This window comes from Lepisma saccharinum, chromosome 11, assembly GCF_977018435.1.
Source record: "Lepisma saccharinum chromosome 11, izLepSacc3.1, whole genome shotgun sequence".
In the NCBI taxonomy this organism is placed as follows: Eukaryota; Metazoa; Arthropoda; class Insecta; order Zygentoma; family Lepismatidae; genus Lepisma; species Lepisma saccharinum.
Genome location: NC_139239.1, coordinates 70,699,657 through 70,715,069, shown reverse-complemented (window position 1 = coordinate 70,715,069; position 15,413 = coordinate 70,699,657). Strand labels below are relative to the sequence as shown.

General features: G+C 36.1%; 1 protein-coding gene and 1 non-coding gene across 2 annotated transcripts; one reads left to right on the top strand and one right to left on the bottom strand.

The window, feature by feature from the left end:
* Positions 1-283: 283 nt before the first annotated feature.
* LOC145995413 (U6atac minor spliceosomal RNA) lies at positions 284-388 on the bottom strand. The gene has a single exon (XR_014442468.1). It is a non-coding gene; the product is annotated as a U6atac minor spliceosomal RNA (small nuclear RNA).
* A 12,007-nt stretch (positions 389-12,395) lies between these two features.
* LOC145994909 (uncharacterized) lies at positions 12,396-14,997 on the top strand. The gene has a single exon (XM_083131379.1). The coding sequence runs from the start codon at positions 12,623-12,625 to the stop codon at positions 14,909-14,911; it is 2,289 nt and encodes a 762-aa protein (XP_082987505.1). The 5' UTR covers positions 12,396-12,622; the 3' UTR covers positions 14,912-14,997.
* Positions 14,998-15,413: the final 416 nt, after the last annotated feature.

The window sequence follows — 15,413 nt, the reverse complement described above, 5'->3', positions numbered from 1 at the left end:
GGCTTAACTTCTCAGAGTTTTCTCCAGGTCCCCACTTCATACGTCGGGGATCGAACTCGGGTCTCTCACATGGTAGTCAGACGCCCTAACGACTTCTTTTTTTCTTTTTTTTTTTAAGGAGAGTCCCTAAGCGGAAGCTTCCCCCATCACCATTCATTCATATCTAGTTCAAGACTTTTCAGGACAGACAATAACAAACCTCCACATCCGAGCCAGGATTCGAACCCGGGACCTCTGGCATTGCAGTGCAGTGTAGTAATCACTCTGTCACGTAGGCAGCCTTAAATGTCGTTAAGTGCTGTATGAACAGCGGTGCCTTAACCATATGTGTGTTATATTCCATCCTTGACTAAGGGAGTGCTAACCGTCTCTCCTTCTCGTACAACACAACGACTGAGCTACCGCGGCTTATTTCTTCACTTATTTAAGTCTTTAGTCCCGATGAATGTATTGATGCTAGACTTCGATTTAATCTTTTATCTGGAAAAGCATTGTTCGAATATTTTTTGTTCGCTGTGGCATAATACTATCTATACTTTTTATAATACCTAGTCATCTCTTTCTGGAAGGGGACCCCCCTCCTTTCGGCAAGCGTTCCCTCACACTTCTCCAGGTGACGTAAGCGCAGTCGAGCAAGTTTAGGAAGACCTTCATCGTTGAGCGGTCGTCACGTGCTTGCTAAGAACGATCGTGAATTACCTGCGGGCTGCCGGCATCATGTGTTGCAAACCGGCTTTTGTTCGTTGTACATTGACGTCGGTTTCAAAAAGCTTTCTTTGATACTAGAAAAGTGAACTGTGTGAAGTGGAGTTATGTGGTGTGCATCATTCTCGAATACCATAACTACTTGCGAAACTAGCATCAGGTAATACGTATTTCTTAATGTTAGGCTATATTGTTCATAAGTGTATTAATTCTCAAGATAACAATTCCAGAAGATTCTTTATTCATGCTGACCTCTCGTTTACCAATAGTTTTATTTTCATTTACCATAACCAGTATTAACTTTTTAACCTTCCGTTGTAAATCTTACAACAGCATTTCAATTTTGTTTCTAACAAAAGCATTTGCGATCGTTAAAACGTGACGCCCGCATCTATTCTTTTCTTTGATTCTCCTCCACCACTTCCATAAGTTCAAGTAACAGCCCTAACGGTTTGTCAAATAAGGTTTCGAACAATGAGTGTCAGTGAATGTTGTAAGTTTTACAACACGCGCCTTCCCGTGTAATATTTTATTTTTGTCGTACTGTTTGTGAGTGATTTTGTTTTAATCAACATGTCACACAGATTATCTACAGGTGAAAAAGAACGATTTCTTCAAGAATCTTCAGGTGAGGAAGTTTTGATTTGATTTGATGTAAGTTCAAGTGAATTATTAATATGTTGTAATGAATAATCTCTTACATAAGTTAAGTTCATTTGTATTCTTGAAAAAAAAAAACACGTCACCAATATAAAATAAAAGAATTTAGAAACTTAGAATTGTTGTTTCAAGCCAGTTTATGAACATATAGGCTAATCGGGACTTTACCTACAGTTTAAATTGGTATTTGAACCATTGTGCAATAAAATTAGTAAAATAATCTTTCCCAACAAAAATAAATGAAAACAATTAAAAATAACAAAGTATAAACATAAAAACATTAAAAACATAGTCATGCAGAACAAAATTAATTAAGCTTGTGAAAGCAGTTAATTTAGACATGTTGTAAAAAGTACAACACGCGACTGCTCGCGAGAGGAAGAGTGTTTTTGGTCAAAACTTCCATCATTATTACCATACAGGTTCAGTGTTAATGGCGCATTTTGCTATTAATTTAGAACTAAGGTAAAGTTCTCCGTGCACATTGCATCGTACCACGAAAGTACATATGGAGGGAAGACCCCCACACGTTCTCGATCTCGAATATTTTTGCGGGTGATGTGATGTGTCTTTACCCCCCCCCCCCCCCCGGCTCACATTTATTTGAGGTTGGGTGAACTCCAGAACAGATATGTTCACCAACAGTAGGGCGACCCCAATGAAGACAGGTCTCACTCCCACCCTCAGGTCTCGGAAGACTTGTGAGAATGAGGGAAGGCGAGTCGTGAGGGTTAGCGCAAAGTCTGGCCGTGAGAGTGAGTGAAAGGGTGGTCATTACGAATGAGAGATAAAGCAAAAGGTAACAAAGAAAATTTTCATCGGAAGACATTGAAGCACATTTGGCCAGCGACGCTGCCATCTCATTAGGTAAAAGTTCAGCTGTTGAACTTGAAAAAATCGTACTGCTGTCACGAGCCACAGGTATCATGGAATATAGACAGATTGGGTAAAATATTTTACTTAACTTTTCCGTAAATACCCAGACACATCGGAGAGGTGTTCACCAACCGCAGGGCGACCCTCATGAGGACAGACCTCATTCTCACCCTCCGGAAGACTTGTGGGAGGGAGTGTGAGGGTGGGGCGAGATCGGGTCGTGAGGGTGAGGGAGGTTCATTTTAATGTAAGACCTCTATTGCAGAACCTTTATGGAGAGACCCGGGCTGAAAATTCCCACCGCTGGAATCGAACACTAGTCGATCTAGCTCCTTATCGACTAGGCAACCGTAGCTCCACTAATGAATGAGCAGAACTTGGTTTGCGGTCACTTGAATCTAAACAAATACGCAGGAAAAAAGACACTATAAATTGTAAATAGAGAAGACAAGATGATAGACAACATATAAGAAACCATAATGGGCGCTATTTTTTTTAAGACACATACTAGGCAATGGATGCCCTAATTAATAAGAATTAAATTCAATACCTCACACCTTAAAATTTATACACCTATATTGACGAATTGCAATTTCCTAACATAGGTAGAAGATTGTATAATTTTGCATTAACGGAAACAAATTCTATTGCACAGATATTTAGGCTTTATTAATAGTTCTCAAAACTGGGAAAATGTTTAAAAATTTATGTTCAATGACTTTCAGAAATAACAAAAAGTGAATTGTAATGTAGGTGAACAGCCGTTCGAAGTCACTCCGTAGTTATAATATACATTCCTCACAACAAGTTTGGAATATTATTATATTAGGCAATAGGTGATAGACACGGTGGCATACAGTGGCGCAGGAACGACATTGTACCCCCTAAATTTTTGAAGGGGGTACTGTACCCCCTAAATCTATAGATCCAGTTGTACCCCTTGTACCCTCCTCAGAAGATTTGACAGGCAGAACCTATTTTCTAATCGTTCAATGCAAAAAAGTATATATTAGTTATGAGCATTATCTTCCTTACCACAGGAATTCAAACCATTGTAAACCTATTCTACGATATTGTGCTGTAGTTAGTTCATTGATCTGTGTTCTTGTAAACCTTTTTAAGGAGATGAAAATTGCGTAGAATTGTAGACGATGGAATCAGATAAAGTTTACTTTTAGAAAATCATGCTGCAGACGCTGGTCCTTTGCGTAAAAGGGGTACACTTTTCTAAAGAAATGGTCGCGTCGATTTGAAGATAATATATAAATCCGCATCTGAATAGTACGTGACTGGCCTTCTCTCTCTTCTTGAATTTTACAAATCGAATTTTCAGAAACGAAATGCTTCCACTTTCTCTCGTCTGGAAAACGAGACGAGAAACGGCAGACCAATTTGGGAGGTACAATGTACTCCTGTACCTCACCGATTATTTTCATAACTTTGTCAGAGGGTGTTCGGAAAACTATACTTAAACCTATAGGAAAAGATTTGGTGAAAATAGAGATGGTACTGAGACAAGAAAAGTCTCTCTTTCCATTCAAGTTTTGAGACGAGATTGAAATCAATTTCTACAGAATCAAAGCAAGACGATACTTGATGTCCGACACGACTTCGTTCGAAACTTTGGTATCATATTTAAAGAATTACTTTAAAAAATAAATTTAAATTGCTATGTCTTATTCAGACATACTAAATGTATATCTTATTGATTTTTCAAATAAGTCGTATATTTTGTATATTATAATTGCAAAGTAAATCCAGTAGTGACAATTGCCAGCCTGTGCTGTACGGTTTCATATATTCAGTATAAAATTTCGTATGCTGACAGTTCGTAGCGTTGAAACAAGATGTGAAAGTTTTGAGTGGTGACACACACTAAATACTAAATATTTCGTGGGTCAGGACGAGATATCTCGCCGTTGTCCTTAAGGAGTCCCACATGCACAGTGCTTTGAATTACACTTTAAACGGTAGACCCAATTATCATACCTGAGCATAAAGTAAATCTAGAATAAGTTTTAACAACTTTTGAGTCGAAACCGAGACAAGGATAAGCACAAACGAGAACGAGGACCTAACCACACAGGAGACGAGATGAGACTGTGACAATTCTCGACTCGTCTCATATCGATATGATTCCTAGTTGAAATGGAGCAGCGATGTTTCTTAGACATTAAAACAGGGTGCGATTTGTGATTTAATCAGAGGGGGGATGACTTATTTTTACCTATGTATTAGATATTCTTGGAATTCGACATTAATTTCTTAAAATCTTATTTTCATATCGAATTCAACACAGACACAACGCCATTTAAGTTAAAATTCCAGTCAGACTGTAAGAAAATTACATTAGTCAGAAGAATGCACGAGATAAATAAGACTCGCTGCAGTTTCGATAGTTTGCCAGTTACTTGTCAAGGGCACTATGATGCTTACACCTGATCTAAATGTTGCAATTTATTCTTCATCAAAGCAATGTACTGGGGCTTTGAACGGAAAAGCAGGTTTGAAACTTCTAAATGATTTCTCTAATCAGTAATTCCACCCGCTTTCACATTCAGCTGTAGATATTGGTAGAATTTGAATTGGATTCACAAGGTCTTGGGGGAGGGAGGTGTAAAAGTTTGATTAATTTGGTTTATTTTACTTTGCATTTCTACCACTTTTGGCTGTTCGCGAAGATGGGGATGATTATGGATGAAATTGAGGAAGGGACACTCACAAATAACACCCATGTCAGGCCGGGATTCGAACCCGGCGTAGCAAGCTATGCTAACCACTCCACCACGGAGGCCAGCGAGGTGGGAGTGTGTTGAATTTTCTTTGTAGACAACACTATAGTTGTCAACAAGTGCTGGAAACACGCTAAGGGAAGAAGCGGAACAAAATCAGTCACAAATAGTTTTAATATTCGATTGAAAAGTACTTGTTAAAAACCCTCTAGTAATTTGGGGAAACATCGAATACATGGCTTCCAAAAGACACTGACATAAATTGCTTAACGATATTTTTATACATATATATGTAGCTGGGGCTCTAAAATGAACTGAATTGGAACCTTATAACTATGATAAAATAACTAAAAGAGTATTTCAAATGTCCTTACATTATACATAGGTATATATATATATATATATATATATATATATATATATATATATATATATATATATATATATATATATATATATATATATATATATATGAGAGGCTGAATCTTGTACCTCCCTAAACACGAAAAACGTTCCTGCGCCACTGGTGGCATGTGTCGGAGAAAAGACAAGAACGTCCACCAGACAGATACCACGTGTTGTTGCATTCCAAGGAAGGCCGTGTCTATCACCTATTGTCTAACGGTTAGTCTCTAACGTAACACAATATTCCAAACTTTTTGTGAAGAGTGTATTTCTTCCATTCTTTATTTTCATATATATATATACCGGTTGGAGAACTACACGCCTCTAGGTAGGATTGTGGGAGGGAGACTGGTAGTCGGGAGGTAGACCAAGGCCCTTACGGGCTGTGGAGCCACGGGTTATATACGTGTATATATGATGCGTTGCGGATACGAAGGGCGAACTCAACAAAAGTACATTTTGAGGAAAATGTACTTCAAGTTATGAGGCATGGGCCAAACTCAACAAAAAAACTTTGGAAATCACGCAGGAAACTTTCCGATCTACTCTTACCAAGTTTTTGTGGAGTTCACGCTGTGCCTAACAACTTGAAACGCATTTCCCTCACAATGTGCGTTTGTTGAGTTCGCCCTTCGTATCCGCAACGTCTCATATATTGATGGGGGAAATTGTAGACTCTTAGAAATCACAACACATCGCGTGTGCGTAGAATACGCTGACCCGATCGTACGTACAAACAACATCGATCATATTACTGGCAAAATGAGGAAGTTCTATCGTCACTACCGGCTTCGTTTTTCTGATAGATATGAGCCATCCGATAGTACAGATTGAGGAAAAACTTCATGCCAAATATAAAGGTGGCTCATGTTGGTTAGAATAAAAAAGTCTATATTTTTGAGACTCGACACAGTGTGTGTTTGTTCTCAGACCCGAGAATAGCACGTCAAATGTGGTGGAGCTCGGAGCCGTTCAGAGATATTTCTTATATTACGAGCTTCAGAATTACTTCAATCTCTAATTACGTTTTATGAACGTCAAACAAAATATTCCTAAAGTTTTCATTAAAATAAAGATGACAGCATTTCAAGAAATACTCTAGCAAGGTTTTTGATCAAATGAAAAAGAGCACATAGACAGTTTACTACAGTTGCCCTAAGGATAGAAGTGGATAGTTTGGCACTGGTTTCTTAGTGATGAATAAAATTGAAAAGACAGTTTTGGGCTTTGAACCTTATAATAGATATAATGTAAACTCAGTGCAAGAAGAAATTTCACAACATCAGAACTCAAATATTGGTTCTAGCTGAACGTCATTGCATATGGTAAAATTGCTAAAGAAACTTAAGAAATACAGAAAAAATGGGTGAAGATGGAAATCTGTTATAAAGTCATTTGGGGATTGCTATGCGACAAGAAATGAACGACTCACTTCATAATAGGTCTAATAATAAAAAAAAACAACCTAATATGTAGGCAAAAGAGAGAGTAAATATTCTTGCTATAAGCAGAATAAATGTAGCATGTACTTCTTATGTACACATAAATAAGCAAGAGGTGCATGTTACAAATTTAGCATGTACTTCTTATGTACACATAAATAAGCAAGAGGTGCATGTTACTAATATTCTATTGAGATTATTTCAGCCATAGATTTATGTGCAGTTCTAAAATGTTTTTTTTATTTTTATTCTAAAGCATTCATTCTTTCAGGGATAACATTTTTCTTTGTAACTTCGGCGAGTCATCCGAGATATAATGCGGGTAAGGAACTCTTTGACTATCTTTGTTTTCTACTGGATACTATATTGGTGAATGACGATTGTTCCAAGGAAAGAAGAACTGCTTTGAAGATAATGAGTTCCAAATTTTACCTCTGGAAGAAACACGGCAAGTGATGTTGAAATTTAATATACTCTAAGACATCTGCTTTGTGAATAAATACAACAATGCGCTGTTCTGAAAGTTTAATTCTTGTCGTTGTAGGTTTCATAGACCTTAACGGTATATGTTGTGAATTTCTAGTTTCTGATCAGAACATGTATGACAACAACTTACCTTGGGAAGGCTGTTCAGTGTCCAAGTCAACTCAGATAGTAAAGCTTAAATGCCGCAACGATTTCACGATAAAAATGTACCATGACCTATGGAGAAGAGGGTCAAATATGGAAATTGTGTGATATGAGAATGTATCGTCGCGATTTCCTGAAAATTTGCATCCAATATTCCAAATAAAGGATGTTTATTCCTTAGATATGAGACCCTGTCAAGAAGTGAAAACGTTTGTTAAACTGTTTACGTCAGTCAAGAATATCAAGATTCATATTAGGAGTAATACGGACTTTGCGTTACATCTGGACGAGAATACATTACATGAGTTGCTCAAACTTGAAGTCCTGGAAATATATTCCAGATATATCCAAAAACTTCCCGCTAAAATATTTCTAAAGTTATTGAAAGCTCTTGACTTGAGACATTCAAACTTAACAACGTTTCCAAAAGACTTATTCTTCAATACCACATCCTTACAATGACTTTGTTTAACAAGGAGTGATCTCAGAGAATTACCATCGACAATATTTCATCGATTAAGTAAACTTAAAATTCCCCAGTTACGCTTGAACAAATTGCAGTTCTTGAATGACGACATATTCAAGGGCTTGGTCAGTCTAGAGAGTTTAGATTTAAGTAATAATAGAATGTTATCCTTTCCTCCTAATATTTTCAATCCTTTATTGAAACATCACACACTGTATCTGGACGACAGTGACTTCAGTGTTGGTGCCATAAACAACGAAATCTTTCTAGCTTTGAGATTTCTTAGAACTTTCAGAATGAAAGCTTGCAGTATAAATCATCTAGACCATCAAATTTTCATACACACTACAACATTAAGAAGGACTGATATCTCTGACAATTCTCTGTCGCATTTAGGCGATAAATTAGTCCCTGCTAGTGCTAGTGTATATTCATTTGTCGTGTCTTATAATAAAATAGTTAAAACTAATAATGAAATATTTACTAATATATCAAAGCTGCAAGTTCTAGAGATGAAGAATTAAGGTATGCAAGACCTCTCACCAGATTTCTTGTTAGGAGCAAATTCTCTGCAAACTCTCGATTTAACTAATAATTTAGTTGAGACACTTCCAGAAAATTTCCTGAAGGGTTCCTCTCGTATTGCAAAAAATGACTTGAGTCACAACAAACTTCAAACTTTACCACAAAACACATTTCAATACAAAAGTCAGCAGGAAATTGTTCTAAAGCAAAATAAATTAAAACATACTCATACAAAAATGTTCCATAATATGACTGAGCTCGGCAAATTAGACTTAAGTGATAATGACAAGTATTTTTGCACATCAATACATTCGCAGGTTCAGAAAATATCAAAATGCTTTACCTGAATCATAATCAGCTGAAAAATATGACTGATCTATTTTTGTCACTAAAGAATCTAGAGTTTCTGTTTCTGAATAATAATCAAATAGAATCGGTGGAAGAGAGTCTGTTTGGCAACTCAACATCATTGGAACGACTAGATTTGTCTTGCAATACAATTGTAACCATAGGGACATTCTCTGGTCGCGACCAACTACCGCAACTAAACTACCTATCTCTCAGAAACAATAAACTAGTTGAAATAAAGCACTGGCCATTTAATGCTTTAAATCACTTAAATAGGCTGAATCTTGCAAATAATGCGCTTAGATCCGAGACTAATTCATCTTACTTCTACTCTCACTTTCCTTCTTTAACCTACCGAACAATGTTGTGGTCATGTCCATATTTGGGGTACCTGGATGTTTCTAACAATTCAACCACAAAATTCCTCTTCCCCAAGGCTACCACTAGGAATAGAGGATTTTGTAAAAATAACCGTTTTGCGGCGACTTCAACGTAACTACTTTTATCCCTTCGATTCAGCAGTTCAGTAGCTTAAACCACCAAACAGATGGTTTTATCGAATTATTCAACTACTCTCTTTTCATTTATTAAAACAACCAACTTTCATTTTCAGCGCGAAAAGTCTTTTAGGCAATTTTTTAAAAATAATTTCTAGGTCATCAACTATGGAGCCTTATTGATGACTAAGCTATGCTTCCTATTTGCTTTCTGCACCTGTAACGTGGTAGCTGATTGTCTGCTGAAATTCATACATAAAGTTTGAAGAATTACAACCAACTGCATAGGTATTTTAGTTTAACAAAATCTCGTATTCGTATTCACTGTATGTTAAGTACTTGTAGTGTCTGTGGTGTAGCGGTAACATCCTCGACTTGTGCGACGGGGACATAAGGTCGATTGCCAATCCAGCAGAAACTTTTTCAGAAGGCGAAAAGCGTTTCACGAAATATCTCTTCAGATTCATGGTAATAACGTTGATTTCTTCCAAGAGTTGTAAACCTTAAATTCCAGACAGCTATGTATGAATTTCAGCAGACAATCAGCTACCACGTTACATGTGCAGAAAGCAAATAGGAAGCATAGCTTAGTCATCAATAAGGCTCCATAGTTGATGACCTAGAAATTATTTTTTAAAAAAAATTGCCTAAAATACTTTTCGCGCTGAGGGGTTTAAGGGGTGACCTTCCACGTAGTACAACCAAATGTCAACCTCACTTCCACGTTAGTACACCCTGGACTGAAGACTAACGAGGCTCTGGCGACTGGCCCAATGGCCAGTATAATTTTGTTTGTATTGTCCTGTTCTTTTGTCCTTATGTGTGCTGAGTGCCCCTTTGCAGCCTCAGCTTTTAATGAAAGTCAGAACATGTTAATATTTTATGATTTTAGTTGTGCAACGTTAGAGTTGTAATTTGTAACGGTAAGGGGCTGGACCCCGTATAATGTGACGGGTGCAAAATAGCCTTAGTGCAGACGTACCCAAAATTTTAAATTCAAATTCAAATTCAAAAAACTTTTCGCGCTGAAAATGAAAGTTGGTTGTTTTTAATAAATGAAAAGAGAGTAGTTGAATAATTCGATAAAACCATCTGTTTGGTGGTTTAAACTACTGAAGTGCTGAATCGAAGGGATAAAAGTAGTTACATTGAAGTCACCGCAAAACGGTTATTTTTACAAAATCCTCTATTCCTAATGGTAGCCTTGGGGAAGAGGAATTTTAATGTTATCAGTTCTAGCCCAAGCGGTGGGCGTAATTGGGCTGTTTGACCGCGAGTTCCTTTGCAGGCAAACGTGGCAACAGAGGGTCACTGCTCTGATGGCGGTCTCCGCGGCGCTTCCTGGCCCGGCGCACTTATCAGTGCTAATTGCTTTTCTTTATTTTATCTTTAAGGCTACTTACATAATATGCACTGCAACCTTTTAATTTGGATAAATCATTCATGAAAATACAGTTCTGCTTGGCGTACATAAGATTATAACGTTTTTAATATTGTGATTAATAGCCCATTTTTTAATCCAAATTGAAGAAAGTTCGTATTGCTTTTAAAAGAATAATAAAAATAATTACTTAGAGTGATTGGTAATAATAATCAAGGATATGTTATGTAAATTAGTTTCAAAGTAATTGCAGACTTTTCACATGTTGCCTGCCTAGATTGAGTGAAACGTTAGTGCTTTGAAATAAATCTCATCTCTGAATGTTATACCTTAGTGCCAGAAAGAAAAAATACATTTACCTGAATTAATCTTTGCGAACATTCTGAAACTAAATCATTCCACTTAATTACTAAAGTCCATACTCATTGTATCTGAATGCCATAAAAAAATGGGAGGGCATTGGATTGGAACCCGCGACCATTCATGCCTTGGAAAGAAGATATCTCTGACGTGAGTACTTTACCAAATACTGTACAACATTGCTTGTAGCAAGTGCCTTGAAACGTGTTGATTACTGCGTAAGCTACCACTTTTCTATGCGACGAACATATTTTCGCTGCAAATTGCTAGAATTATTATTTTTCGCTCATTGCACAGAACTTTGCAAGGTGTTCTCACATTTGATTTGCATAAACTATTTGTAATGATGCCCTTTTGTGTTCAAACTTGACAGAGGTTTCCTCCAGGCGGACAACGAGCGAGTGCAGTGTTTGCAACCTCACAAGATTTTCTCTGATTCCAATTTTAACATACCGAATCGCATGTATTCTCAAAAATAATTCGTCACACTTAAGTTTTCTGTTTTGTTCTCTATTAATATGTTCTAACGTTGGAAGCGGCCCCGGCGCCCACCCAGCGTCGAATAACATGGGTACCTGGGGGAAACCCTGGGGGGTAAAGGCGGTCAGGGGCGTGGTGCTGATCACATCACCCCCACTCATGACCGGATCAAGAAAGTGTGGGGCGTTACCCCCACACCACCTATACGCCTTCATGACCTTGTGCTAGGCACAGGGGAGCACTTTACTTTACTTTTTATTAATATGTTGAGCGAATATAGTTTGTGAATTCATTTTATAACCAAGAATGTAAATCTTTTACTACAGTAAAGTTGGCTACTCTCTGCTTTGTTGCCCAATTAACGATTTCTGGACTTAGAAATCATTCAAAGCTGTCAGAAAACATTTAGAAAAGTGTACAATATTTTGTACATGATTTTTTTTTATGGCAATAAGCCCATTTGTCCATTTTATTTTTATATCTGAAATTCAATGCGAGACATGTAAAAGTATATAGTGACATGTTTGAACACGCTTGTCACATCTCATTTCTTCCAAAACTGTAGTTTTCATTCAAAAGTGATAATATTAGTACAAAAAATAGTTGTGATTGTAAATTATTAAAAATAGACAAAACATTGAAGTATTACATATTATATACAAAGAAACTATTTATTTGGAAAGTCGGAAAAGAGTTATAATAGCGTAATTAGCATTACTATGGGTTTGCTAAACATTTTATGCTTACATCAGTCTATAACAACAATCGTAGTTAAAATAATTGCAGTTTGTTTCACCCAAACATATTTTTCATTCTAAAAAATGTTCTTTCTTGTTTCAGGGTTATTTCTTATCCCCGGAGTTCTCAAAAATTATATCATCTCCACACTTTTCATCTCGTTAGAATATTGGGCAACGTTGCCTATTCGCCATCGGAATTTTCCGTGTTATCCTCATGAAGAAAATGTTCGAAAGAAAAAATGCGGAGAGAATAGATTATATGAATTTTGAGATCAGTGGTGAAATAGTGTAGTTTCATTTTTTTGTGCCCGAAGAAACACATTGAGTTAGTGTAGAATTTCAGAAACTCTAAGACAGTATGTGAAATAGTACACCATGTGGCGTTATATTGGTCTTATTTTTGTCATCATCAGTAATATATATCTTAGAAAGATGTGTTTTGCCTATATACATCCGATGGCCGACGCCAAATTACGTTGGCAAGACTGTTCTGTGTCCAGTTCATCTCATCTTCTGAAGGTTTACTGTCACAACGACGTAACAATAGATGTATTGCGTAGCGTTTCCTCGGGTTTCGATATGATAACTCACTGCTACGAAATTTCTTCGCATTTCCCTGAAAACTTTTATTCCGGAAGTAAGGTGAACAGTATCAGTTCTCTAGATCTTAAAGGCTGCAAGTACGTTGAACAATTTATGAAGAACCTTTTATCATCTACAAATGCTGCTTCAACTTTATGGGAAGTGTACATTGAATGTCAAAATGACTGTGTTCTGGATATCAATAAACTTATGTTACTTGGTGTGCACAAACTTCACTCACTGAGTATAGATTATAAATATGTTCAAGAAGTGCATAGCAAAATATTACCAAAATTGCTGAAAGATTTTAGCTTAGTTCGATCAAACTTAACAACACTTCCAGAGTATTTATTTGCTGACACAACAATCTTACGACATCTTAATTTGGAAGAAAATAAACTTACAGAATTACCGTCAACAATATTCCATAAATTAAGTAATCTGAAAATGCTCTTCCTAAGTAACAACAAATTGCAGTATTTACATGAAGACATATTCAAGGACCTGGTTAGCCTTGTCGATCTACGCTTAGAAGGTAACTCCATTTCGTCTCTACCAAACACTATCTTCACTCGCTTAGTTAATCTTGACAGGTTGTACCTGGACTACAATAACATTAGCATCAGCAGCGATACTTTTTCCAGTTTGAAAAATCTCTCCTATTTGAAACTATCCTCTTGCAATATAAACGACCTAAACAATACTTTCAAAGATTTACTACAGTTAATAAGGCTCAATATTAGTGATAATTCCTTGACTTACTTGAGAGACAAAGTGGTTCCACCGAGATTATACTTCCTTATTCTATCTCACAATAACATTATGAATATCAGTAATAATATATTTTGCAATATATCAAACTTGCGAGGAATAGAAATGAGTAACTGTGGAATTGAAGAGCTTGAAATAGATTTCTTGTCAGGAGCAAGTTCACTTCGTTTCCTCGATTTAAGCCACAATTCAATTGAGACACTTCCCAAAAATTTCGTGAAAGATTCTCCCATTCAATCCATTAAATTAGATCGTAATAATCTTCAAAACCTACCAAGCAATATATTTACATACAGAGAAGATCTGAAGGAAATACATTTAAGTAACAATAAATTAAAAACTATTAGTTCAAAAACTTTCCAAAACATGAGCAACCTTAGAGTTCTTGATTTAAGTCACAATGACATAACTGCTTTAGAGATTGGTACATTTACAACTTCAAAAAATTTACGATCACTTTATCTTAACCATAACAAGCTGAACAATATTTCTTCCATATTTATTCCATTGGAGAATATAGAAATTCTTTATTTAAATAATAATAGAATAAAATCGGTGGATGAGAGTCTGTTCAGGAACTCGATAGCATTGCAAACGCTGGATTTATCATATAATAGTATTGAAAGGATAGGGAAGTTTTCGGGTGGAGATCTTTTGCCATCTCTAGAGAAATTACATCTCAACAACAATAATTTAGCTATAATATATTCTGATGCATTTACATATCTACGAAGTTTATTTTTCTTAAATCTTGCTCACAACTCTCTTTCTTTAGACAATGATTTCTACTACAGACACACTGGCGAATTTTCATACTCCAGAACCCTGGAGTTTTTCCCCAACTTGGTGTATCTTGACGTTTCGTACAATAGATTGAAACAAATTCTTCCACAAATGAAGAACTCATTGAAACGTCTAACTTACCTTGGTCTTTCTCGCAATCAAATTTCTACCATCAATTTCGATGATCTGATGTACTCACCTTTCAACTTGACGGTCAACCTCACTCGCAATGTAATCACCTCTGTTATATTGAAAGACAACGGAATAACAACGAATGTTACGAAATCAAATTCTCGAGTTGTTGTTGATCTGAATGACAACCCTTTGAATTGCAATTGTGCTCTTTTTAATTTTTTGAAATTTCAAGAAGGCGACGTTACTTTACCTCCTTCTGAATTGAATGTTGCAGACATTCAGGCCAACAAATTGAGATGCTCTCAACCATATTCACTACAAGGAGAGTACGTAGAAGACATTGAAGACTGGTCTGTAAAGATAGTAGCTGTGTTGGGGCTTTGTTTATTGTAAACAATTGAAGTTATTCCATTCAATTCTTGTTTTGTGTTTCGAAAATGCCAGACTCCGCGTCGATTATTTCTCAAAGAACCTGTTAAAGTTACTTTGTACATCATCTTGTAATAGTTAAAAATAAATATATATAATTATATAATATTAATTTATTATTGCTAGAAATTTTTTTAATTATTGATTGACTTTAAATGCCATTTTCCTTGTAATCGAAGATCTTAGTCTCATCTTCGAAGGTTCTGTGTTCGAGTTGTATGACATTGCCAATATATTCAATTTCTTCATCTCTTGTAATTTTTTTATTCATTTTCAACTTCATGATTAACATTTAGAATCTTAGAATTTTGATTCATGTATTATTTTATTCGTGATGGAGGTATTGTAGTTCGTAATGTTATAGCAGTGTCTATTTGTGTAATGTGGATGGAATTATCAATTGGTTCAAAAATACGTGATATAAAATAATAATTGGATTGTTGGAAGGATACTAATTATTATTAAT

Coding starts and splice junctions, on each gene's coding strand:
- LOC145994909 (XM_083131379.1), top strand. CDS start 12,623: ATGTGGCGTTATATTGGTCTTATTTTTGTCATCATCAGTAATATATAT.